The 24,327-nt window shown below is 55.2% G+C and overlaps 7 protein-coding genes across 7 annotated transcripts in view; 4 read left to right on the top strand and 3 right to left on the bottom strand.

The window, feature by feature from the left end:
- GUITHDRAFT_112063 (hypothetical protein) overlaps positions 1–2,668 on the bottom strand; it is a gene marked incomplete at both ends in the record, with an annotated part of 5,341 nt that extends 2,673 nt beyond the window's left edge. The window contains 8 exons of the mRNA XM_005828850.1: positions 112–151; positions 200–297; positions 359–935; positions 1,231–1,326; positions 1,534–1,793; positions 1,842–1,961; positions 2,012–2,080; positions 2,126–2,668. Of these exons, the coding sequence (XP_005828907.1) occupies positions 112–151; positions 200–297; positions 359–935; positions 1,231–1,326; positions 1,534–1,793; positions 1,842–1,961; positions 2,012–2,080; positions 2,126–2,668 (1,803 nt within the window). The remainder of the gene's footprint in view (positions 1–111; positions 152–199; positions 298–358; positions 936–1,230; positions 1,327–1,533; positions 1,794–1,841; positions 1,962–2,011; positions 2,081–2,125) is intronic.
- A 541-nt stretch (positions 2,669–3,209) lies between these two features.
- Positions 3,210–5,267, bottom strand: GUITHDRAFT_95868 (hypothetical protein; the record flags this gene model as incomplete). The annotated part of the gene is made up of 8 exons (XM_005828849.1): positions 3,210–3,372; positions 3,420–3,777; positions 3,851–3,958; positions 4,007–4,167; positions 4,217–4,320; positions 4,412–4,604; positions 4,653–4,997; positions 5,049–5,267. 8 exons carry the CDS (start codon positions 5,262–5,264, stop codon positions 3,256–3,258), a joined length of 1,602 nt encoding a protein of 533 aa, XP_005828906.1. The 3' UTR covers positions 3,210–3,255.
- A 2,449-nt stretch (positions 5,268–7,716) lies between these two features.
- Positions 7,717–8,750, top strand: GUITHDRAFT_74426 (hypothetical protein; the record flags this gene model as incomplete). Its single annotated transcript, XM_005828848.1, has 2 exons — positions 7,717–7,827; positions 7,884–8,750. Coding segments are annotated over 2 exons (978 nt in total), but the record flags the coding sequence as incomplete, so codon positions are not given.
- A 464-nt stretch (positions 8,751–9,214) lies between these two features.
- Positions 9,215–14,968, top strand: GUITHDRAFT_112060 (hypothetical protein; the record flags this gene model as incomplete). Its single annotated transcript, XM_005828847.1, has 17 exons — positions 9,215–9,732; positions 9,822–9,958; positions 10,000–10,096; positions 10,165–10,348; positions 10,395–10,530; positions 10,593–12,910; positions 13,034–13,092; positions 13,136–13,385; positions 13,434–13,535; positions 13,580–13,614; positions 13,661–13,697; positions 13,944–14,000; positions 14,048–14,146; positions 14,380–14,433; positions 14,485–14,544; positions 14,591–14,728; positions 14,774–14,968. The coding sequence occupies 17 exons, from the start codon at positions 9,215–9,217 to the stop codon at positions 14,966–14,968; spliced, it is 4,476 nt and encodes a 1,491-aa protein (XP_005828904.1).
- A 503-nt stretch (positions 14,969–15,471) lies between these two features.
- GUITHDRAFT_112059 (hypothetical protein) lies at positions 15,472–17,169 on the top strand (the record flags this gene model as incomplete). The annotated part of the gene is made up of 9 exons (XM_005828846.1): positions 15,472–15,617; positions 15,661–15,777; positions 16,097–16,208; positions 16,252–16,437; positions 16,616–16,671; positions 16,720–16,768; positions 16,815–16,868; positions 16,985–17,021; positions 17,072–17,169. 9 exons carry the CDS (start codon positions 15,472–15,474, stop codon positions 17,167–17,169), a joined length of 855 nt encoding a protein of 284 aa, XP_005828903.1.
- A 240-nt stretch (positions 17,170–17,409) lies between these two features.
- Positions 17,410–19,389, bottom strand: GUITHDRAFT_112058 (hypothetical protein; the record flags this gene model as incomplete). The annotated part of the gene is made up of 5 exons (XM_005828845.1): positions 17,410–17,427; positions 17,480–17,541; positions 17,594–17,873; positions 17,919–17,999; positions 18,055–19,389. The coding sequence occupies 5 exons, from the start codon at positions 19,387–19,389 to the stop codon at positions 17,410–17,412; spliced, it is 1,776 nt and encodes a 591-aa protein (XP_005828902.1).
- Positions 19,390–20,763: 1,374 nt separating this feature from the next.
- GUITHDRAFT_74394 (hypothetical protein) lies at positions 20,764–24,011 on the top strand (the record flags this gene model as incomplete). The annotated part of the gene is made up of 7 exons (XM_005828844.1): positions 20,764–20,875; positions 20,923–20,992; positions 21,043–21,143; positions 21,194–21,254; positions 21,312–22,164; positions 22,235–22,774; positions 23,232–24,011. 7 exons carry the CDS (start codon positions 20,764–20,766, stop codon positions 24,009–24,011), a joined length of 2,517 nt encoding a protein of 838 aa, XP_005828901.1.
- Positions 24,012–24,327: the final 316 nt, after the last annotated feature.

Genomic DNA, 24,327 nt, shown 5'->3' with positions numbered 1-24,327 from the left:
CCCGTGATATAGCTCCGGCTTTTGTAAAGCAGGCAGGGAGGGAGGGAGGGAGAGCGGGAAGAAAGGAAGGATAGATGGAGGGAGGGAGGGGCGAGCGCCCAATCTTTGTACCGCTGATAGCTCTTCTTCACTGAAAGGCTCGTTGTCCAATCTGCATGCCTCGTCATCGGCATCGTTCGCCTTCCGAAAGGGTTTTCACCTGCGCAAGTGGCACATCCCAGAAGCGGCAAGGGAAAGGATCATCCTTATCCTGTACTTGTCCTGCTGCGCAACAGGGTTCCCCTTCAAGCTCAGCTCCTGCTCCGCGCCCACATCTCCGTCAGCTCCCGTCCATGTCCTCCCTCATGGAGGGTCTCACCTGTAGCCGAGGGCAGAGTGGGAAGTACTTGACCGAGTCGATCTTGTTGTTGCTCAGGTGGAGGATCTCCAGCTTGGGCTGAGGCTGCAGGCCCTCGAGGGAGGAGAGGAAGTTGGAGGAGAGGGAGAGGAAGGAGAGATTCTTCAACGTGGGGACGGCCTGCGGGTTCTCGATGGCGTTAGAGCTGAGGTGGAGCTGGCGAAGGCGATGGAGGGCGGCAAGCTCGGAGACGTTGGTGAGATCGTTCTCGCTCAGGTCCAGCACCACCAGCATCGGCGTTCTCTGCATGTCCCACAGGCTCCTCAGGAGATTCCCGCGCAGGTGAAGAGCCTCCAGTCGCCCGAGGGAAGGGGCAGTGAGGGACAGCAGCACCCTGGGGGTGAGGAGGGGAGACCTGCTGCCCTCGCCCTCCTGCGACATCCTGTCCTCTCGCGCTGCTGTAGGGAGCGATCGCAGCTTCTTGTGGTTGAGGTTCAAGGACCGCAGGCCTCCGCCTCCCCCGCCTCCTCCGCCTCCTCGCGCCTCCCCCTCCTCCCCCATCTGCCGCCCTCCCTTCCGAAGCCACTTGAATGCGGAACTGAAAACGAAAAGCAGGGCGGGGGCCGGGGATGGGGGCGGTCGGGGAAAAATGCCTGGCGGAAGGGACGCAAGGGAGCCTGATGGCTGCGGACCGGGAGGGCTCGAGGGGAAGAGGGAGGGGGAGGGAGACGGTATGGGGAAGGGAGGAGAAGTCAGGGGGAAGGGAGGGGGAAGGGAGGAAGCGAAATACTATGGGGTTAGTTGTGAGAGGGCCAGGGACAAGTAGGAGGCGAGGCGAGGCGAGATGAGGAGAGGAGAGGAGAGGAGAGGAGAGGAGAGGAGAGGAGAGGAACCTGTTGTACGGAGAAAAGAGAACATTTTTCTTCAATCCGAGGAAGTCAAGGAGCGAGTGTGAAGCGCTTGCCCTCCCTGAAGCTCCAGTGTTGAAGCTGCGACACCACCGTGAACCCTCGTCTCTTCTTCCTGGCAGTGTGTTCATGAAAACATGCACATGTTCTGTTGGGTGGAGCAGCGGCGAAGAGGAGGGAGGCATGGTTGAAGCAGGAACACGTCAATCCTTACTTTATCCTCTCAAAAACTTGTAGATTCAAGGGTAGCATGAGACTGAGACCTCCTGCCCTCCCTCCCTCGCCCACCTCAGTGTCGAACATGCCGGAAGGCGATCGAAGGTGTGGTCTTGGCCAAGACGGTCGGCCCGCTCGTCCTGAACCTGCAGCAACGGAGGCGTCAGCTTGGAGGAGGGAGAGAGGAAAGTCAGGGCCCACGGAGGATGATGGATGGGCTTGACTCCTCGCTTCTCGTCCCGCGCCCGCGCTTGCTTCTCTACGATCTTCCCGTACTTTGTGAACCCGTCCTCAACAAACTCGTCGGGGAAGTAGGCAAAGGACCCGAAAAGCTGAGCAAACGGTCAGTCAGGAGCGTCCGCGGCCCGCGCTCCCTGTACCTCAGTGGGCAGCCTCCGGACCTTGGAGGCGGAGATGAACGGAGTGTTGTGCTGTGCCGGGTGGAGCGGGATCCCTCTTCGTCTCGTGCTGTTCTCCCGCGAAACACTAGCGTTGATCTCCTGCGCCATAGGAAATCAATGTTTTCCATCCAGACACTGTGACATGCTACCTTGTACGGCTCGAAGGGATCGAAGAGGGCTGCCTTGGAAGAGGTTGTTACCCAAGGAGCACTTTGGATCTGAATAGGTCATCATTCCTAGCACAGGAACCTTTGAAAGTTCACCTTCTCCTCATTCCGAAAGCCCGACCCCAGCCCCAGCTTGTAACCCCGGTTCAACCTCTCCACCATGTCAAAGTTCTGCTCGCTCACATACTTGTAATCCTTTCCGAGTGTTCGGTCAGGATACCCCGGCCCGCCTTGGTCCGGGTACTTCACTAAGACAGGCATCTTCTGCAGCGGCTTTTCTGCCTTGTCACCTAGCCACGTCCTTGACTTGGAAGGCATTAGGTTCTCAAACATATGGGGAAACCCTCCATGCTTGATCGCGAACGTTCCCTCCCAGCCACCGTGCTTTGACTTGAAGTCCCCAGAAGGACACGTGGATATGAACGCTTTTTCATGGACCGGATGCTGACTCTGATTGATCTGGTCCTGCTGTCTCTTTCTCTTCTCGTGGCTCTTGCCCTTGTTGGGCTGTGCGGGTATCGCAGGTTCAGCTTCCTTCTTGCTCACAACAGTATGGCTGCTGTGTCCTCCTTCCGTGAATGAATCTGGGTCATACTCCTTGAAAGCATTCTTCATCGCATTGAATGTAGAGCTCGGCATCTTTTCAGCTTGTTGGATCTTCCCGACTAGCCTGAGTTCCTTCTCCTTCTCCTGTTGAACAAGAAGGGCTTTACGATGGTCTACGTACACCTGTCTTCTCGTTTGCTCCCTTTCTTCTCCTCTTCCTCTTCTCCTAACAGCGTGATCCTCTCCTCCTTTTCTCCTCTCCGCACATCCAATCCCGCTCGCAGGACATGGTGCGGCAGTTACTATGTTCCTCCCCAACAGACATAACGTCTAGTACCCCTACCCTCGAATAGCTGTACCCACCATTAAACATTACCCCTACTTTTACCTCTGGTGTTCCCAGTACCCCTTGGTAGTAAATGTACCACCCTACCCATCATATCTGAAATCGATCTGACGGTAACGGTTGGAAATCTTCACCCGCCTCAGATGACTTAGAGAGCCGGGCCGCTGATGTCTAATCAGTGATCAAGCTCAGTCGGATTTCAGCGGCCCCAAAAGCCCGGTCCTTCAAGTTGACTTAGCGGGCTGATTTGAGCAAAGATGGCCTGGTATGGCATCCCGGACAGGCTTCCACAGTTCAGCATTTTTAATGTCTGCGAGTACGGTACGGTCGGGCCTCAGGCAACCTGGTTGACGAGGCTCTCCAAAACCTCGATCTTCTTCTCGATGATCCTGATGGATCCTCGCCAGAACTCCGGCTCCTCGATGTTGCACTTGAGGTGCTTCTGCACCACCTGGTCGCACACGTCAGCCCAGCCCTCACCATGGCCTCATGACGAACCTCTTCTGCCGACATTCTTCCTGTGTCACGCAGGAGATCGACGTAGGCCTGATAGAAGCCATCCCCGAGCTTCTCCTGCTGTGCATAGACTCCCAAGGCGAACAAGTACCCGAAGGTGTAGGGGAAGTTGTAGAATTGCACTCCCGTCATGTGGAAGTGAAGCTTGGAAGCCCAGAACATGCTGTCATACTCGCTGAGGGCATCGCCATAGCGACCCTTCCAGGCCTTGGTCATCGTGTTCCGGAGGAAGTCTGGGGTGAGGTTCTGACCCTGCTCTCGGGCAGCATGAATCTCAGACTCGAAGTCGAACCTTGTTGGGATGTTGAGGAGAAACGCCCCAGCACTCTCAGCGTCGTACCTGGGGAAGGAGGAGGGAGGGATTCGGTCCAGCGTCAGGGGAATGGACCAAATCTCAAATGTTTCTTCCTCACCAACTGTAGCGAAGCTTCTCCTCAGGAGTCTTCGCCATGGCCACGAGCCGATCCCCAACAACCGTCTCGAAGAAGATGGAAGCTGTCTCCGCAAGATTCATGGGATAGCTGGTAGCGAGGGTCAGCGTTGGTCACATAGTGAAACAACTTCTCCACCGGGTCTCAGATCGCTCCATGTCCTTCATGACCCAAGAGTGGAACGCATGTCCCAACTCGTGTGCAAGGGTGGAAACGTGCTGGTAGGACCCTGTGTAGGACGACAGGTAGACGCGAGGATTTCTCGACTTGGCGAAGGATGTACAGTACGCTCCAGGCGCCTGCAGACAACTCTCAGCCCGAGCAAGGAAAGCGAAGTACAAGGCGAACCTTCTTGTCTCCCGATTTCCCTTCAATCCATTCTTTCTGCGACATCATCTTGACGAATTCACCGACGGATGGATGGACCGAAGAAACACAATCTGCGATGAGATCTGCCATCGAGTCAGAAAGATCAAGTCTTCCCGGAAGTAACACAATGTATCTCTGGGAACATGGAGAGATGGAGGGAGAGCAAGACTTTACCGATGCCTTCCTCGTATTGCAAAGCAAGTGACGACGACTGGGCGCCTTGTGGCGGAGGTGCAAAGAGGTCGGCCGGATGCAAGGACTCGATTCCCAACACCTTGGCTTGAAGCTTCAACGCCTTCTGCGCGAGAGGCTGGGCTTCCGAGACTGCCTGCATCATCGCATCCAAGGTCTTGCGCGACATACGGTTCTGAATGTGCAAACAAGTCAGAAGGTTCATGGTACAGCGAAAACCAACCTGGTGCAAGGCGGTGTCAAGGAAATGGACTGGCTGTGCGGCCTTCTCAGCCCTCTTCCTGTTCAACTCGAGTCTCCAGCCGATGATGCTGTTGAGGGTAGACGCCGCTGCTTCCTCATGGACCGTCCAGGCGGCCTGGATGGCATTCCAGGCTTGGAGACGTTCGGAGCGGTCTGGAGATGAAAGGAGGGCGGCGGCTTGAGCGACCCCCATGCTCTTGTCCCCGACCTGGCATGTGAGAGTCGACGAGATGGTATTGTACATCTGCGACCAGCTGCTGTGCCCATCAACTCCAAGCGCAGTAATCAGATTTTCTTCTTCAAGGCTGAGGGTGAAATCGCGGAGCTGGGAACGCCAAAGTCAGCAAACCTGCGCAGTTTTGTCTCCAAATTTTACCTTGCGTTGATGTCTCACGGAGAATTCTTCATGCGGCAGCTCCTTCAGATACTTCTCGACCTTGTCTTCAGGGATTAGCTTGAGCGCAATCGAGAGCGGCTGAGCAGCTTGGCCCAGCTTGGCTGAGAGTGCACGAACTTTCGCTGACGTCGCCCGGGCTTGGGCATTGGTCCCATCCACACTGGATTCACATGAAGCGAACGTCGCAACATTCATGAGTATCACTGATGCATCCGTGGCTTTCTTAGAGAGCTGAACCAGGATGGATGGGTCGATGTTCTCCAGACTCTTCAGATCAAGCTTCTTGGAAAGAGCAGAGATGTCATCTACCATTTTCTCAACCATTTTCATGTCCTCTTGCATCTTGACGTCATCAAGCGACGCATATTCTTCATCATTCTTCCATCGTGGTCCATCTATCTTGGCAGGTGCTGCCAAGGTCATCCGAAGCCCCTTGCCAATCCTTGCAGAGCATCCAGATCTCGGTAAGAGTTGAGGTCGTACAGTCGAGAGATGGGAGGGGAGGAAGGACGAGGAGCAGGAGTTGAAGCTAGACAAGGAGGAAGATAGTCTAGCAGCAGGAGAGACCACGAAGGCTTCAGCGAGCAGCAAGCGCGACGACGCGATCGCTACAACTGCCGCAAGCCGCATGTTCCCCTATATGTCCCTTACGTTACCGAACCGTTGTAAGAAACAAGTTTGCGATAACGGCCAGGATAACCGATAATGCGAATCGTGAAAAGCTGGGGTGCAGCAATGGTACTAATTGCTTGATGGGGGTAGGGGGTACAAGTTACTGGTATAAATCTAGTTAAAACTGGGGTATGTGCCGGAAATGGGGGTGGAGGTAGGGGGTAGACACAGAAAATCGAAAATAGAACGTGGAATGGCAGCAGGCAGGGGTTAGGAGGAAGGTATTGAGTAAGGAGAGGAGGAGAAGGCGGGGAAAACTAGCGCCCAATGATCAGAATTATGATGAATGCGAGGGCGAGGATTAGTTTGAGGATAAAACAAGGATGATGATCATGAGAATGTGGAGGAGGATGCTCGCGAGTCACAGTGAATGTGTAGCATAGCGGTAGAAGAAAATTTTGGATACAATGTTGAGGCTGAAACAAAAGGAGGACATGTGTCAGGATCTTTCTTAAAGAATTCAACAAATGCTTCCCTGACCTGCTTTGTCAAAGAAGGATTTACCCCGCAGTGTGCTGACTGAAGTTTTGGGCAGGGATTCTCGATCAAATGCCTGTATGCTTCTCCTTAGATTGGAATGATTAGATTCGTCACCTTGACATACCGACAAGTTCATTCGAAACAGGGAAAGTTAAACTAAATGTCGCGCCGTGCGGCCGGCCGCAAGTCGAAGGCCGTAGGCAGCGATGAAGAGACTGAGCAGCTTCTTGCCTCGGAAAGAAATTCATTTCCTGATTCCCTTGCGAGCTTCTGTATCGTTTTCGATCGCGACGAGGATGAAGACACTGGCAATCTAAAGACTTCCATGACGAGAAAGATTCGGCAGCCAATCATCGACAAACTGAGGGCAGCGGACTTACTAGTCAGAGAGACTGTGTCCATTGCTCGCGATGAGGTGTTTGTACTTGTGTCGGCATCTGAAAAAAGACAGAAGCAAGTAGCGGAAGTGATGGGCACACGCGGACTGTTGAAGCTGAGGTTGAGGCAACAAGATTTGGATGGGAGAGAAGAAAAGAATGAGGGAGCATGGACACCTTTCAAGCAGTACCTTCAACCTTTCTACGAATATTCCAGTGAAGGGACTCTCTTTAGCAGCGCACAACAACTTCAAATCCTAGAGTTCATAATCAACGACGAGGACGAGCGCGCTATGGGACCGCAGCTTATTCCAAAAGAGAACGTCCTTCCTGGTAATACTGCTTTGGATCAGCTGCAAAAGAACCAAGTAATCAAGCAGTGCTTCGGCTTGCATCGTGATCAGAGTAGAGACTGGCTTGAACAGAGATGGGTGTGGCAGTGGAGACGAGCACAACCCATTGAAGCGATTCGAGAGTACTTTGGCACAAAGATCGCTTTGTATTTCGTATGGCTTGGTTACTACACAACGATGCTGTGGATTCCGGCTATTTGTGGGTTTATTCTTTTTCTAAGCAACCTATACTCGCACGTACTTACGGGCAGTATGGACAACCCATGGGTTCCCTTGTACTGTTGCTTTATCACTGTCTGGGCGGTTGTTTTTGTTTCGGGGTATGCTTGTGTTTTCCTAGAGTACTTCTTTGTAACCATTGTGGCTTGCCAAGGTGGAAAAGAGTAGAGAAGACATATCAACATGAGTGGGATACTTTGACTTTCGAGGACGAAGAGGAAGATCGGAAAGAGTTTATCCAGAATCCTTACACACGTGAAAGGATGCACGATTATAAGAACGAGGTGGTTCGCTACCCAGGTACATTTATATGCCGGGTGGTAGAGAGTGTCTCATCTCATTGTACTTCAGATGCACTTTGGAGAAACATAGCTCTGTGCCTTTCTGCACTGGTTGTATGCACCTTCATAGCCACGGTCATTGCAGTGGTGTGCGCGATTGCCTTGTTCAAGTTTCGACTGGTTCAAAAGTTCCAGCCACACGGTGATTGAAGCAGCAAAATGTTCAAGGAATGCTGAACTTTATGCAGGTCTATCGTCAGTGGGAAAAAGCATCGGGGGATGCTGCCAAGCGACTTCCATCTTGGTCTTCAACAAGATATATCAGTACGTGCTCAAATTGCTCACGGACTTTGAAAATTGGCAGACAGAAACTCAGGTCAGTATCTCTTTGAATCGTAGAGTTGATCTTCCTGATGTCTTCTCTATTTGCAGTATGAGGACGCCACTATTGCGAAGGATTTCTGCTTCAAGATCGTCAACGCGTACTTCGCTTGCTTCTTCGTGGCTTTCGTGCAGAACAGCATGTTGGTCTACGGGGTAGACATGCACTGTCCTGAGTGGCACTGCATGCCGGAGCTGGCGGGGACATTGGCTGCAGTATTCATCCTCCAACTGACGATCGCTCAGTTCATGGAGGTGGGCCTCCCGATCATGAAGAACCGGGTGCGAATCTTCCTCAAAGAGCGGGCGGCCAAGAGCCACGAGGTGCAGTCGGAGGAGGCGGAAAACGTCATGGTCATGTCGCAGGAAGAGAAGCAGAGCAAACTTGACCAGTACTCGGGGGTGTTCGAGGAGTACCAGGAGATGGTCATTCAGTTCGGCTACGTCACCTTGTTTGCGGCAGCTTTCCCACTAACTGCAGCTCTCTCCCTCATGAACAACCTTGTGGAGATCCGCACGGATGCGTACAAGCTCCTCAAGGGCGTTCAGAGGCCCCCGACCAAGGTGGCAGCGGACATCGGCACCTGGCAAGTGATCCTGGACATTATCAGCACGTGCTGCATCCTGACCAACTGCGCTCTCGTCGGGTTCACCAGCCATGGCCTGTTCTTCTACTTCCCGGAGATGACGCCGGTGGAGCGCGTGTGGATCACCGTGATCTGCGAGCACTGTCTCCTTGTCTTCAAGGCCATCCTGGACTCCATGCTCAACGACCCTCCGAAGGAGGCCCTGGAGGCGTACGAGCGCAGGTGCTACTTGCGCGATCAGGTGCTGGCAGAGTGCCAGTATCTGCAGCCGGAGGAGAATGATGGCCCCTTCTACACAGACGATGAGGGGGAGCCGTTTTACGGCAAGTGAATGTAAATAGCAAGGTTAAAATTGTCGATACATAGAGATTGGTCTAGGACCCACGGGAGGTTGGTGCGTCGCTGTCATGATGAAGATGCGGATGAGTTGATGGGGCGAATGTGGGAAGAGAAGACAGGGACATACGGGGAGACGGAGCAGACATGAAGAAAGAGGCTGAGGGAATAGCCCAGTAGAGACAAGGGAGGAATATTAAACATGTCGCCTAACTACAAGAAGGAAAGGGCAATCAACCCTCCACTTCTCTTCCGCTCCCTCCCCTTCTCTTCTCTTCCCTTCTTTTTCCCCCCCCCCCCCTTCCCCTCCTCTTCCTCCCCCCCCCCCCCCCCCTTCTCTTCCCCTCCCTCCCAAAGAGACCTGCCTTTTTTGGATTGCTGCACCAACGATGACCACCCCCTCTTTCCCCTATTTAGTACCCCTACAGAACACATATGTCCTTCCCCCAAAGACCTCCAATGGCGCGAGCAAGCGCACGGTTTGCGCGGGCGCTGATGGTTCCAGGAAAGGACGAGCGAGGAGTGGCAGAGTCCGTCATGGAGGAGGAAGAAGAGGAGAAGGAAGAAGAGACGGAGGACAAGGACGAAGAGGAGACGGAAGAGGGCGAAATGGAGGAGGAGGAGGAGGATTGGGCTATTGGCGAATTGACTCTAGAACTCGACGACGGAAACCTTCCGGAGAGAATGTCCCTTCCTGATCGTCGGCTCCAATTCAGGCTCGAGGAAGAGAGGATGGAGGAGGAGGAAGGAGGAGGAGTGAGCCGTACGTTTGAGATATTCTACGAGGAGGAGAAAGGCGAGCTAGTCAACTTGGTGTCGGCATTGGAAGGCACGATAGACTTCATGGACGGAGATGGCGCTCTTGACCCGAAGATGTTCTCTGCGATGAAAAGGCTCCTATACTTTGAGGTCATCGTCGTCCAAGTAGTTGTCAAGGAGGCAGGACGGATTTGCCTCCTGCTTAAATTCCACCCCAGGTCAGGCACCCAAATTCATCCTCCTCGCTCCCTCCTCGTCCCCTCCCAGCTCCCTCGCTTCCCCCAGCTGACCTGAGACATGTGTTCAGCGTCATCGACAGGACAGCAGTCTCCTCAGACACCCTCAGCAGCCTGTACCCGGCTCTGAGGCACGCCGACGCCTTGGCCGTTCTCTTCACGTGGTTCGCTCCATTCCTCGTGGACCGGAGCGGCCCGAAGGTTCAAGGTGAGGGTAGTGGGGACTGGGAGGGTCTTGACATGCCGCAGACTCAACGTTCGATCTTGATCGGGTGTACGAGGCCATGAAGCACAAAGACTTCAGCAGCAGGAGGCAGCAGAGCGACGTCCTTCATCCCTTGCTCCGGTGCTCACTCAGCCCTTGTTTCCCGCCCCCTGACTTGCTGTGTGCTCCTTTCCTGCTGGTTGCATCAGCCCGTATCAGTTGCGAGCTGTCTCTTGGATGGAGGAGCGCGAGAAACCTGTCGAAGAAAGGGAGCCGCTGCTGCATCCTGCCCTCAAGTGCTGTCGCATCGGGAGGAGGAAACGCAGCCTCTTCTACTGCGAGTGGACTGGACACCTTGCGACGCGGCCGACGCATCTCGTCGACGATCTGAGGGTACTCAGAGTCAGAGGCATCGGAGGAGAGAGCTGACTGGAAGCAGGGAGGTGTGCTGTGCGATGAGATGGGCCTCGGGAAGACTGTGGAGCTGCTCGAGCTCATCGCCTCCTCGCACAAAGCCGTTGACTATGGCGACGATGAAGATTTCGAGCTCGGGAAGAGGAAGAGAAGCGAGCCAGGTCTGCTCAGCCGCTGCCCACTCAGCCTCTAGCGTGTCTTAGTGCCTGTAACTTCATTGCAGACCCGCTCACGGTCGACGATTTGACCTCCAAGCGGTTCAAAGTGGTGGTGGGTAACTTTCCTGGGAACTTCATCGTCCCTGGGGGACTCTGTGTGGGGTCGGAGGTCCTGGTCATGGACAAGAGGATGTGGAAGAGAGCGAGGGTGCATGGCGTGAGGTTGTCAGGAGGAGAGCAGCAGATAGAGGAGATGCTGGTGGAGGTGGAGGGAAGGACGGCTCTGGATTCAAGGATCTATTGGATGCCAGTGGGGAAGAACACCGTCAGATCCATGACGAGCAAAGATCCTGGTGCTCGTGACAAGAAAGTGTATCATGCTGCTGGACTCTTTGGTCAGTGCGAAGGAAGGTACTGGAGAGTCGGAGGGCAGGAGGAGGAGGAGACGGAAGCAATGGAAACGGTCTCTGCCACGCTCATCGTCTGTCCGATGCCTATCCTCCACCAGTGGATCTCGGAGATTGAGCGGCACCTTCCTCCCAACAAGCTTCGCATCTACGTCTACAACGGGCTCAAGGATGGTGGAGACGCAGAAGAGATCATGAAGGCCATCCTTGCTTCAGACCTCGTCCTCACCACCTACGAGGTTCTGCGCACTGACATCTACTACAAGAGCGATCAGAGTCGCCTGCTCCGTAATGAGAAGAAGTACAAGGTGAGCAAGAGCCCTCTCCTCCGCGTCGAGTGGTGGCGAGTCTGCCTCGACGAGGCGCAGATGGTTGAGTCAAGGACTGCCAACACCTCGCAGATGGCCGCCCTCTTGCGATCGCAGAGGAGGTGGTGCGTTACCGGCACCCCCATCCAGCGAGGCCTGGAGGATCTGCACGGTCTTGCAGTCTTCCTCGATGCCGGACCCTTCGATCAGCGACCCTTCTGGCTCAACTGCGTGCAGATGCCCTACATGGCCGGGCTGGAGAGAGCCCGGGCCCGCCTCGATGCGTGGGTCCACCGGCTGATGTGGAGGTCGCAGAAGAAGGACGTGCTGGATGAGATCAAGTTGCCCGAGCAGAAGACGGTAGAAGTGAAGCTCAACTTCTCGCCCATCGAGTATCAGTTCTACCGCAGGCAGCACACCTACGTGTCTGAGGCGGCCAAATCCGTCCTGTCCTCTTGCCGAAAGCTCGGGGTGAGGTCGTTGGACAGCAATGCGTCCCGGAGGTTCTTGAATCAGCTTCTCAAGCTTCGACAGGCTTGTAGTCACCCTCAGGTGGGAGGGTCGGGGATCCACAACGTGCACAAGAAGGTGCTGACCATGGAGGAGATCCTGGAGCAGCTGATCGACAGGGCGCGGATCGAGTGTGAGGATGCTCAGCGGTGTGTGATCGCAGCGGAGAACGGGCTTGCTGCCATGGCGCTGATCAACGAGGAGAAGCAAGTGGCAGCGAGGCACTACAGGAACGCTCTGCGCGCCGTGGAGGAAGGGATAGGAAAGGGCATCAAGACGGACTCGCTCCAACAGCTGCACACCGTCTTTAACCTCGCGGAGATCTCCCGGGGGGTCGACCCGGACGTGTCGAAGCTAGAGGAGCAGGCCAAGTCGATCAGGGAGGGATACTGTGCGGCGCAGCGTGTGAACGTGACAGAGCATCTGCATCGCTTCACCGCGTGCTCGAAGGAGGTGGAGGCGAAGCTGGAGGAAGTGGGAAGGTGCTGGTTCATCCCTGCCATCACCCTGCTGCAGAACTCCCCGAAAGGAGGGAAGCTGCTAGACGACATACACACCGTGCTGTCGGAGGGCCGCCAGTACTATCGGACCGGAATGCACGCGACCAGGGAGGAGAGCATGGTCGGCCGCTTCACCTCGCTGGACGGCCTGAAACTCCTGCTGGACCGAGCAGAGGAGAGGCTCCTGGCTGCCCGTCAGACCTTGATCGACGGCCTCCACAGGCTGTCAAAAGAGCCGACGGAGCGAGATGTCGAGCTGTGCGGCAATTGCGGCGACTGTAAGGCGAATTTCCGCAAGGTCGGGCCACGATGCCCCCACTGCCTGCTGTCGGACGAGATGGACCGCTACAAGAATCGGCTCTTCTACCACATGGCGGAGAGAACTTACGAGCGGAACAGGAGGGAGGGGCAGCGGGCCTTGGCCTACTGGGAGGAGCAGCTGGAGCAGGGAGAGGGAGCAGGAGGCGTTCGCCGCGGCTACGACCTGCTTGCTGAGTCGTCGGAGAGGAAGGCGTCGGAGTTCGAGCTGGTGATCCGGACCATCGAGAAGCACCTCAAAGGCCACCCATCGCTGCTGGAGAAAGCCAAGGCTCACATCCAGCTGTGGGACAGCCTGAAGAAGGAGTTTGACAGGGGGGGGCAGCTGTGGAAGGCGCAGGTGACGTCACCTTTGCTGCTCTCCTGCTCTCCTGCTCTCCTGCTCTCCTGCTTGCAACCCTCTCACCCTCTCGTCCTCTCATCCCCCTTCTGCTCTCTGGCTCTCTCCTCATCTCGCTCGCAGAGGGAGCGGCTGGAAAAGCTGGACGAGCTGGAGATGGCCACGATGCGTATCAGGACCCGGTAAGAGGAGGCGGCTTCTCTTGCGAGGCTGACAGGGCTGCAGGTATGAAGGAGAGGAGGTGGAGGCTGAGGAGGAGCTGTACAAGATTCTGCCAAGCCACGTGGAGGAGAGGACGAGACAGCTGGACTTCGAGCTGTCCGACGCCAAGGGGAGGCTGCAGTACGCGTGCGGGCAGCACAGCTACCTGAAGAACTTGGACCACCTGCAGAAGTCTGTGAAGGAGGAGGAGCAGGAGGACGGAGAGCCGCTCTTTGAGTGCCCCATCTGCCATGAGGACGCCAGACGAATCGGGGTCGTGCTGCAGCCCTGCGGTCACGTCCTGTGCTTCAACTGCTCGCAGACGCTCCTGAGCAGGAAGACGGGGACGAGGCAGCGATGTCCGATATGCAGGATGGTGTTTCCGAGCGGGGACTTGGCGTACGTGGTGGACGACAAGCAGCAGGTGGGAGGGAGCGATGGGCCTCGCCCTGCTGAGACGTTGGGCAGGGGAAAGGAGAGTCGAAGATCCGCGGGAGCTACAGGTGGGACGAGACTGTGAGCTGAGAAAGAAGACTGACAGAGGAGCAGCACGAAGATCGTGGCGCTGCTGGAGGGGATCATGCAGGTTGGGAGAGGAGGGAGGTTTGGGAGGAGGGAGGAGGGAGGAGGGAGGAGGGAGGAGGGAGGAGGGAGGAGGAGGCAGTGACGTTCAGCGCCAGCTGAAGCAGGGGGAGAAGGCGATCGTCTTCAGCGAATGGGAAGACATGTTGAAGATCATCTCGCATGCTCTAGAGCAGAACGGCATTTTCCATCAACGATGCGAGGCGAGGCTGACTGGACTTGTCTGCTCCTGGTGACGTGGACCTGGCAGGGAGGGAAAGGAATCAGCAAGGGGGTGGCGCGCTTCAAGGCCGATCCCCTCCTCCAGGTCTAGAGCTGGTCGGTGCGATGGAGAGGGGCTGAGCTGTTGGCCAGGTGCTGCTGCTGCCCTTCAAGAACGGGTCCAACGGGCTCAACGTGACCGAGGCGACGCACGTGTTCTTGATCGAACCGCTGCTCAACGTCGCAGTGGAGGTGAAGAGAGCTGGAGGAGGAGGGAGCTGGAGGAGGGAGCCAGGATAGGAGAGGAGGGAGGTGGGAGGAGTGGAGCCAAGGGAATGGAAGTTTTGAGGAATAATCGCCTCACAGGCACAAGCGATCGGACGCGTGCATAGGATTGGGCAGACGAAGGAGACGGTCGTTCATCGCTTCATCGTTCGGGTTCCTCTCCTCCTCCTCCTCCTCCTCCGGTTGACCCGACGCGGCAGGACAGCGTGGAAGAGCGAGTGTACGCGATAGGGCAGAGGAAGATACACGACATGGTAAGGAACCGCTCCCTTCTTTCCCCCCTCGCTCCAGGCTGCTGAGCACAGGTGCAGGAGGAGGGAGCCGACTCTACCTTCCACCAGGCGCAGGAGGCGGCCAAGAAGCACGTAGAGTAGTACACGAGCTCTGCTCCTGCCTCACTCCTGCCCCCAGGATGTGGTGACGATCGAGGACGTGCAAGAGCTCTTCGCTGAGGGAGCCCCAGCTGCCTCTTGCGTGGGGCAGGAGGCCAGAGAGAGCTGGTGGCTGCAGCAGGTGGAGTATAGGGGGCGGAGAGAAACTCGGAGCCAGGTGAGGAGGAGCTGGGGGTTAGATGAAAGCTCACCCTACTGTCAGGTGTCTGCCTACTTGCTCTGTGCAAGGGCAGCAGAGCTGCGGCAGGTGGAGCAGCAGCAGCAGCAGCAGCAGCAGCAGCAGGGGGAGGAGGGCGGGGCCGACAACGAGCACGAGATGCTGCATGGCGAGCGTCTGCCCAGAGATGTAGCGCGGGTGCTGCTTGAGCTGCCGGAGGTCTCGTACCAGGAGAACTGAAACGAGTCTATGAAGTTGATTGTAATGTACATGTCCAAGGTATCCGAACCTCCATCGCTCTCTCTCTGTCACTGCCTCTCCTCTCTGTCCTCCCTCCCCTCCTCCCTCCCCTCCTCCCTCCCCTTCCCCTTCCTCCCCTCCCTCCCCTCCTCCCTCCCCTTCCCCTTCCTCCCCTCCCTCTCCTCCCTCCCCTCCCTCCCCCCGCCTTCCGTTGGTCCTTATAGGGGCGCAAGGGAGGGAAGACTAGACCGAGACTGAAGATATAAACGAGTGGAGCGATGGGCGATGAGGGAAGGAGAGGGGGGGGATGGCAGAGGAGAGGTGGGGGAGGAGGAGAGGGGGGGAGGAGGAGAGGGGGGGGAGGAGGAGAGGGGGAGAGGTGCAGGAGGAGGCAGGGGGCAAAGGGGGGGGGGGGGGAAGGCAGAAGACCCCTTGGAGCAGCGAGAGCTCTTGGATTCTGCGACGCTGATGCCGCTGATACCTCAGGCTCTGCATGCGGGGGCATGCCGCATGACATCGGAGTCGTGTGCAACTGCGCCATGTGTGACAGCTTCTTCCTGACGGCGGTGGGGAGCGTCGACAACAGGGAGTACAAGGGGAGAGAGGGGACGCGGAGGCTGGAGGAGAGGATCGAGAAGGTCCAGCTCAGGTACTGGCAGCAGCTGCATCCTCTACTGACGTCCCCCCCCTAGGTATGAGGAAGCCAAGTACACACAGGCGAGATGCCCAACCTGTGTGGAAGCATGCTCCGGCAAGAGATACTCCGAGTGGCTGACAAGCGACATCCCTGCTGTCCTCAGCCCTTGCAGGTGCCGCAGCTTCCGATCTTGACGCTCCTCCTCGTCCTCCTCGTCCTCCTCGTCCTCCTCGTCCTCCTCGTCCTCCTCGTCCTCCTCGTCCTCCTCGTCCTCCTCGTCCTCCTCGTCCTCCTCTTCCGCCCGACAGACCACTCCCCGTCCTCGTCTCTCAACAGGGTGAACTTGCCGATCCCCTCCCCGACCTCTCCCTCCTCCTCTCCCTCCCTCCTTCTCTCCCTCCCTCCTCGTCTACTCCAGCCTTCTGCCTCTCCCTCCTCCCCCCCCCCCCCCGCCCTCCTCCCGCCCTCCTTTCGTTGTCCCATGGAAGCAGCTTTCGTACTGAGGCCCTTGCAAGTTTCGCCATCTTCGACCCCGCAGAGCCTCCTCCTGTCTACATCGACGAGTCCGATGGGTCCGGGAAGCCTCGGTGGACCCTGTTGCAGGTGCTCCGAGCCCTTGGGGTCCAAGGATGCTGACGGCTAGCAGGGAGTTGGTCCCAAGACGTTGGAACTTGATAGCAGCAGGAGCAATAGGATATACAAACCAACCTTGCGGGAAGCTATGTCCCAGGTGCGGGAAGGGGACAAGAAGGCCTGGGAGCCTTTCAGGCCTCAGCAATCGACGGATGAGCACAGGAATATGGTAGACTACATCAACACAGTCGTCTTCGAGGTATGGTGCAGCCCCTTGCTCCTCTAGCAGCAGCAGCTGCTGCTGCTGTTACACATCCTCTCCCCCTCCTTTGGCTTCTGCTCCACCACCACCTCCTCGCCCTTATCCTCCTCGTCCTCCTCGCCCTCGTCCTCTCGATCATCCTCGTGATCCGTACCCTCACTGTCGCCCTCATCAGAGCAACGAACGAAAAGCGCTCTACGCATGCCTCTTTCGACATGTTCCTCTCTTCAGGTGTGTTGGCTCGCATGCCTCCCCCTCCTGCCTCACCCCAAGTCGCAGCTGTGCCGACCCGACGGCGTTGGAGCAGGAGATTGAAACCTTGCGGATGGTGAGTGACGCTAGTTTCTTGCTCTCCGCAGCTCAACTATCAACAGGAGGCGAGCATGATGCAGATAGAAGAAATGAACTTGAGCTCGCAAGAGCTGAAGGTGATGTTTGCCCTCCTACTGCCTACCGACGGTTGATGTCGGCGATAGAGCCAAGTGCAAGGAAATCTCTCGGAAGAGTTTGCAGCCTTCACATAGTTCTCGAAGGATCTGCGCAGAAACGAGGTCAGGAGCAGAGGGCAGGAGGAGGAATCGGTGATGCCGATGGCCCCATTGAACCTTGCGTCCATATCAAGAGGTCACAGCGATGGGAGGGGCGAGAAGGGAAGAAGTCGCAAAATGTCGTGCCTTGGAAGTGGAGTGCGATGTGAATGCTGCGATATCTCATGTCATAACAAAGTAACTGTCTGTTATGAAAGAGTAAACAGACATGCTGGAGGGCAATATGGCAGGCCAGTTGTTATTTTAATTTCACAGGGATAATCCTCCGGGAAAAAAATATTTCAAATCAAAATCGTATCAAGACGGGCAAAGCCAGGCCGCTTCGAAGTTGGCCCCGTCGATTTCAATTAAATCTACATGCTGGAAACTGACATGATACAAGGAATCGGGGATATTCAGCGAGTTCTGTCTCAGTTCCTAACTATTGCGAGTCGTTGCTCTACATTCAGAAACCAGTCACAAAACAAACATTCAGAACTTTACGAGCATACCGAACGAGACTCTGTTGGAGCCGATGATGTCTGAGGAAGATTACCCATCGGCTGTGAGTTCCCTGCAGCTCGGATCAGCAACGAGCTATCTCGTCAAAGCACAATCATGCCAACCTGGCTGGGAAGCATTCCAATTCTCGTCAACTTTGGGCGCTCCGAAGTTTTGAGTGCCCTGAAGCGGTTGCTGTCCAGGCTGTTGCTGCTGCTGTTGGGACTGTGCAGGCTGCTGCTGCTGCTGAGGAGGAGGAGGAGGCTGTTGCATTTGTTGCTGAGGCTGAGGGACGTTTTGTTGCATGGGAAGCTGAGCTTGTTGGAGCTGCGACTGTGCCCCTGGCATTCCAGCAATGCCACTCTGCGCAAGGTTGCCAGCCATAAAATTCCGATTCATACCTCCCTGCGGTATGGCATGAGATATCTTTGTCTTGTCTTGATGTGTTACCTGCATCATCCCCTGTTGAGCTCCCATTCCCATTCCCATTCCCATTCCCATTCCCATTCCCATTCCCATGTTCATCATACCCTTCAACGAAAGTCAGATTGATCAGCAGCAAATAGAAGCACGTATCGCAACTTACCAGCCTTGAGGCCGAATCTTGTCTTACCAAGGGGTTTGTCGCTAGTCCAGACACACTGCCCAGGGTGTCCTGCCGGAACAGGGGTGGTGCATCCCCCCCTAATCCGGGCAATTTACCGAGAGAATCCTGACGAAACAACCCAGGTGCAACCGCCCCTCCGAGATTGAACGAATCTTGTCGTGGTAATCTGGAAAACGAATCCTGCCTGAACATCTGAGCTTGCAAATTGTTGACCTGTGTATTGCCTCCTCCGAAACTGAAAGAGTCTTGTTTAAATAGCGACGAATTGTTTGTGTTTGGCTGCATTAGTGGATCCTGCCCGAAGACTGAAGGATCCAGTCCCCCCTTAATATTCCCAAAGGATAGCTGCTTGGTCAGATTGCCGGCAGCAATCTTCTCAGAGTCCTGACGCAAAAGGACTCCAAAGTCTGGCGGGGCGAAGGAGCCCTGCTTGAACAAGGGGTTTACATCGTTACCCATGGAGAAGGAGTTTTGACCCAGCAAGGGAGCAAACCCGAGATTCCAATTCTTGTCACTGAAAGAACCTTGGGGCCGCATATCACCCAAGTTCGGGTTAGGCTGATTTTGGGATTGGTCGTTGGTGTTGAAACCCTGTTGAGGCATCCCAGCCGAGAAGTTCGGCATTCCTTGTGGAACTCCACTGAAAGAATCTCTTCTCTGCATTGTGTAGTTCTGCATGAGCCCAACATTCGCCGAGTTCCAATCTTGAAAAGAATTCTGAGAAATCAGCTGCGGCGGCGCACCGAAAGAGTTTTGCCTCTGGAGCGGGTTCATTTGTGTTCCACCAATGATGGATGATTGCTGCAATGCTGGATTTGCAAAGTTGTTATACCGCATATTCATTTGGTTCATATTCATGCCGAATTGTTCGTTCTGATCCATGTTGGGCTGGGCAACCTGCATTCCGTTCTGGGGCATCTGAAATCCCATGGACATCATGTTCCCACCAAATGGCTGACCTGCAGGATTGTTAGAAGGCTGTACAGGCACTTGCTGGGTGTTGCTGGAAGCTTCCATCTCTGCCTGCTTTTGTTTGTGCTGGTTCATGAGCCTGTCCCTTCGTCTGCGCTGGGCTTCTCTGTTCTGCTTTCTTCTTTTCTCCTTCTTCCAAGCTAAGGCCTTTTCTGCTTCTGCAGGGTCATATTCCCCACCAGACGAGGACTTGGCTTGCTTTGCAGAAGGCTCAGCATTAGTTTCATTCGCCGTTGCATCATCCGAAGTGGGGGCAGGGCTTTCTGACGGTAGAACCTTTTTGGGGCGGCCAGAGGCATCAGGCTCCCACTTTACATGGCCAGCAACCGGCGTGCTCACCATGGTTGGGAGGATATGACTCAGTTAAAGCTATGCTGTAATTTTCGATGCTCTGAGGAGGTTGTACAGGGCAACAAGACTTCTTTACACCTCGGGCAAACGTCAAATTCAAACGATGCACAAAAGAAAGGAGCTCGGAGCGATTGCAATGTAAATGGCGGACCCAAGCGTCGGGCACTTTGAATCAGGCAGATTTGATGAGAGAGTCGAGTTAGATGTACATAATGGAATACAGAAGAATGCGTTCGAAGGGCGGAGAAGGGAAGAAGGACAGTGCAAGCGGGAAACAGGATGCAGGAGGGGTAGTTTGAATTAGCAAAGGTAGGGTCCTCTGCACGATTTTCATAAGGCGGGGTAGGGTGCTATGGACACCGGGCAACTTGTCGACCTACCCTCGTTTGGAGGGGAAGAATTATGGAATTTGGAGCGGTGCTTTATTGAAAATTTTGGTCCTCTTGCGCATGGGGTGGTTTTAAGGTGGTAGGGTGGTCGACAGCTGACTCCAAGTGGTGACAATTCGCTGACGGTCATCCGCGAGCAACCCACCCATACCTATAGTATCTAGATCTGGTGAGTTTGGGGGGTGGATTGGGTGGTGCCGGAGATTGATCATATTAGGGTTTTAACAATACAGACTTTTGTACAAATATTTGTAGGGGGGGCTCTCCTCTTTTAAGTTTTGTACCACAAATTTTGTATTGTGTAGCCTTCAGCATACTAACATATACAAGAAAAAAACGGTACAAGACGAGCCAACGTTCCAGTACAAATTTAAATTTTGTACCAACTTTCCACGGATATCGCAGTGATAATACTTACCAGCTCAGTGTATCTCGGACCTTCTGTACCATTCCTTTCGTACCAGTACAACCGTTACAGAATTTAAAGTAGGATTTGAGTTATAGTTGGCGTGTCTTTTGTTATCAATTACAGTCGATATCACGCCATTTTTTCTGGAATGAGACTAGAGCCCCTAATGTCACGGTCCCAAACATGTTTTGTAAGTAGTAAACTACACGAGAAATCAATCTAGCTTATTCGGTTTTCCGAAAACAACTTTTATGGAAATAGTGACACGTGACCAATTGACCCTTTTAGTAGAGACTTGAAGTATAGAAAAATAGTCATGGTGCATCTGACGGCCCGGGGCCGGGTGGTACCCCGGGCTGCCAGCCCAATGAAGTGCCGAGTTTGTGGCGACATGGCGGGGAGTGTGGCGAGGAGGTTGCTGCTGATGCTGCTGTTGGCGGGTATGGCACTGGGGAAGCCGCCTCTCGCTGAAGGACCATGGGGAAAAAGGATTCCACGCGCCAGGAAGTCAGCCATGGTGATCTCAGGTGAGGAGGAGGGGAAGCACAGCGCCGTCTCCTGAGCACGATGGACCATGATGTGCGCACAGGCACGTTCGCTCGGTTCACTGTGCTCACCGACCGTCTTGTGCGGATGGAGTTCTCTTCTCGTGGTGTCTTTGAGGACAGAGCGACGTTGAGTAAGAGCCTGTTCTGTCAGGGCTTCTTGATGACGAGTTCATTGCAGCTTTCATAAACCGGGAGCTTCCTGTTCCATTCTTTAGAGTGGAGGAGGAATCGCGGGCAGATGGAGAGAGGTTTGCCGAGTCTTTAACAATGACGAGCAATCTCAGCTCGAGCGTGACAGATTCATCGTCATATCCACCAAGGAGATCAGCGTACACTATCAGATAAACAGCAGCTTTTCTGCTTCGACCTTGTTTGTCAAGGGATTGAATCCCAACTCCGGTAAGTGCAACCTCCCAGTCTATTTGCATCGAGCTCATGACAATCTGCAGCCTTCGAGAGTTGGCACTATGGGGAAAGAGATCACGGGAACCTCTTGGGAACCTTGCGAACGTAAACGGAGTTTGGGGAGGATGACAACGAATTTGTGTGCTCATGCTGCATCGCCAGGTTGGACGATGCCTCCGTCCTGAATCTCAACTGCACAGAGCTGGTGCAGGAGAATGGAAACAGCTGCGGATGGGATCGATCGGATTGCAACTGTGACTGGGGGATCATCTCTCGCGATGGTTGGGTGGTTGTCGACGACTCGCAGAATTTCTGCCTGCGTGACGACACCGACTGGTGGGACGGACAAAACCAGGATGAAGAGGATTTGTACCTCTTTGCTTACGGGCACGCTTACAAACAAGCGCTCAACGACTATGCCCGGGTATCAGGCAAGATTGCGATGATCCCCAAGTACGCGCTCGGAGTCTGGTGGACTCGTTGGATCAACCTTTGCCATGAAGACGTTGTTCACATCGTGGAGGAATTTTCTAGGAAGAATGTCCCCCTTGACGTTTTTGTTCTTGACATGAACTGGCACACGAAGAATGGATGGACGGGATATTCGTTCGATCGAAATCTATTTCCATTCCCACGTGACACCATGTCCTTCCTCCACAACAACAGTTTGGCCGTCTCTGTGAATTTGCACGATGCCGATGGCGTTGCACCCTACGAAGATATGTACGAGAAGGCTTGCACACTATTGAAGGAAATGGACGGATTTCAATGTCGTCTCAGTGATTCAACCTTTCGCACAATCCCGTTTAACATCACAGATGAAAAAAGCATCATGGCACTAGAAGATGTTGTGCTTGCCGATGTAGAGGATACCGGCGTCGATTTTTTCTGGATCGACTGGCAGCAGGGCCAGGCGTCACACGGTGCGATTGGAGGCAAGCAGAACCCGACGATATGGACGGCTCACGTCAGATCGACGGATCATGCTCGACGGGGCTCGGGGAAAAGAAGCATGGTGAGGCTGAATCTGACTTCATACTTGATGTGTCTGGGCGTGCATCGTACACCATCTTACCTTGTTGCAGGTTCTATCGCGCTGGGGGGGGCTGGGAGCTCACAGGTATCAGGTCGGGTTTTCCGGGGATGTGCGCGAGCTCAGCTGGGAGAACTTGGCGTTCCAACCTTACTTCACTTTCACCGCAGCGAACGTGGGCTTCAGCATGTGGAGCCACGACCTGGTTGGCCCCGGCGATGACCCTGAACTCTACGTCCGTTGGATGCAGTTTGGCTCGGTCTCAGGAGTATGCAGAATGCACGACCGGGGGATGTCTGCAGGGGACTGTGCGGACGTGGAGGAGGGTGGGAAGGGCTCTTGCGCCGTCATATTCCCCTGGGAAGCAGGTGAGAGAGCTTTCGAATCCATCCGTCATGCTCTCTGGCAGCGGGAGGCGCTCCTTCCGTATCTCTACACCTCTCTGTGGAGATCTTTCGACGTCGGACCTGGAGAGGCTCTGGTGCGTCCCATGTACCACGAGTACCCCGAAGAAGCGCTGGCGTACGCTGGAAATCGCAGCGGGTTCCTCCCACAGTATCTGTTGGGAGCCGACATCATTGCCAGTCCTGTCGTGCAGCCCATCGAGAAGGACGTGTCGTCCCCGGGCGGAGGTATCTTCGCACTGCAGGACGTTTGGATCCCTAGCGGGAAGACTTACGTCTGCCTCTGCACCGGCTCTGTCCACGTAGGAAGCGACGATGTGCGCAGAATTCACTTCGACATTTCGCAAGTCCCATTGTTCATCAGGGCCGGGGCGGTGTTGCCAAGGCTGCCGATGAACACGACGAACAAGAGAACTTTGGGCCTTGCCAGGCATGCGAGTGATGCCGGAAGCATCGAATTTCAAATCTTTGTGGCGGACAGCAAGAAAGGGTCCGGCTTCCTCTACGAAGATGATGGTGCGTCCCATGTACCACGAGTACCCCGAAGAAGCGCTGGCGTACGCTGGAAATCGCAGCGGGTTCCTCCCACAGTATCTGTTGGGAGCCGACATCATTGCCAGTCCTGTCGTGCAGCCCATCGAGAAGGACGTGTCGTCCCCGGGCGGAGGTATCTTCGCACTGCAGGACGTTTGGATCCCTAGCGGGAAGACTTACGTCTGCCTCTGCACCGGCTCTGTCCACGTAGGAAGCGACGATGTGCGCAGAATTCACTTCGACATTTCGCAAGTCCCATTGTTCATCAGGGCCGGGGCGGTGTTGCCAAGGCTGCCGATGAACACGACGAACAAGAGAACTTTGGGCCTTGCCAGGCATGCGAGTGATGCCGGAAGCATCGAATTTCAAATCTTTGTGGCGGACAGCAAGAAAGGGTCCGGCTTCCTCTACGAAGATGATGGCCTGACCACTGATTATGTCAAGAGCATGGGGAGTAGCATGCGCACTGCAGTGCGCTGGAAGCTGCACGTTCACAAGCAAGAATTGTTGATCGCCGTCAGCAGCAAGGGCACATTTCACAAGGCTCCTGCTCAGCGCGAGATTCGCTTTCGGCTCCAGCACGTCCCTCCTGCTCATTCCGTTGACGTCAAGCGTCTCTGCGGGGAGGGCGTTTGGTGTCCCGTGCCAGCGAGTGTAGAGTATGATGAAGCATCGTTGTCTACCCGAATCATCGTGGCTCCTGTGGATCCTTCGCAGCCCCTGAGGGTGAAAGTGCGGCTGATCGGATGCGATCCTTCGAGCGAGGAGGCATGCGGCGCTTCTCTCTTCGGGCTACAAGGAGTCTTTTCCAAAGCGAGGCAAGCGAAAGGTGAAGTTCTCCGTTCCCTCATCCCCTCCCCCCCCTCCTACCCGCCTCCTCACGTCTCCTAGGGCTGCTCGATCGCGCTCGTGTCGTTTCTAAGAATCTGTGGGCGCTGGTTACTGTACCAGCGCGGCTGTCACACATCAGTTGGTCCATCCGGCAGGACAGGCCTGTGAAGGCGAGAGAGGACCGATGAAGGCGCTAGGCACTGACGCCTGTCATGACTTCAGGACCTCGCTGCTCAGTTCTGGGAGCTTGTGAGAGGCGTCGGATCGATGCTGGACGAGAGCGCGAGGGAGATCGAGTCGTTTCAGCAGATGAGTACTACCAGGAGGTTGAGCATCTTTTGTCTCACTCGTGCACTGAATCCGCCGCAGGATGCAA

The sequence above is a fragment of the Guillardia theta genome (genome assembly GCF_000315625.1).
Source record: "Guillardia theta CCMP2712 unplaced genomic scaffold GUITHscaffold_56, whole genome shotgun sequence".
Taxonomy (NCBI): Eukaryota; class Cryptophyceae; order Pyrenomonadales; family Geminigeraceae; genus Guillardia; species Guillardia theta.
The sequence above is the reverse complement of the archived record's forward strand: the minus strand, read 5'-3'. Positions and strand labels throughout refer to the sequence as shown.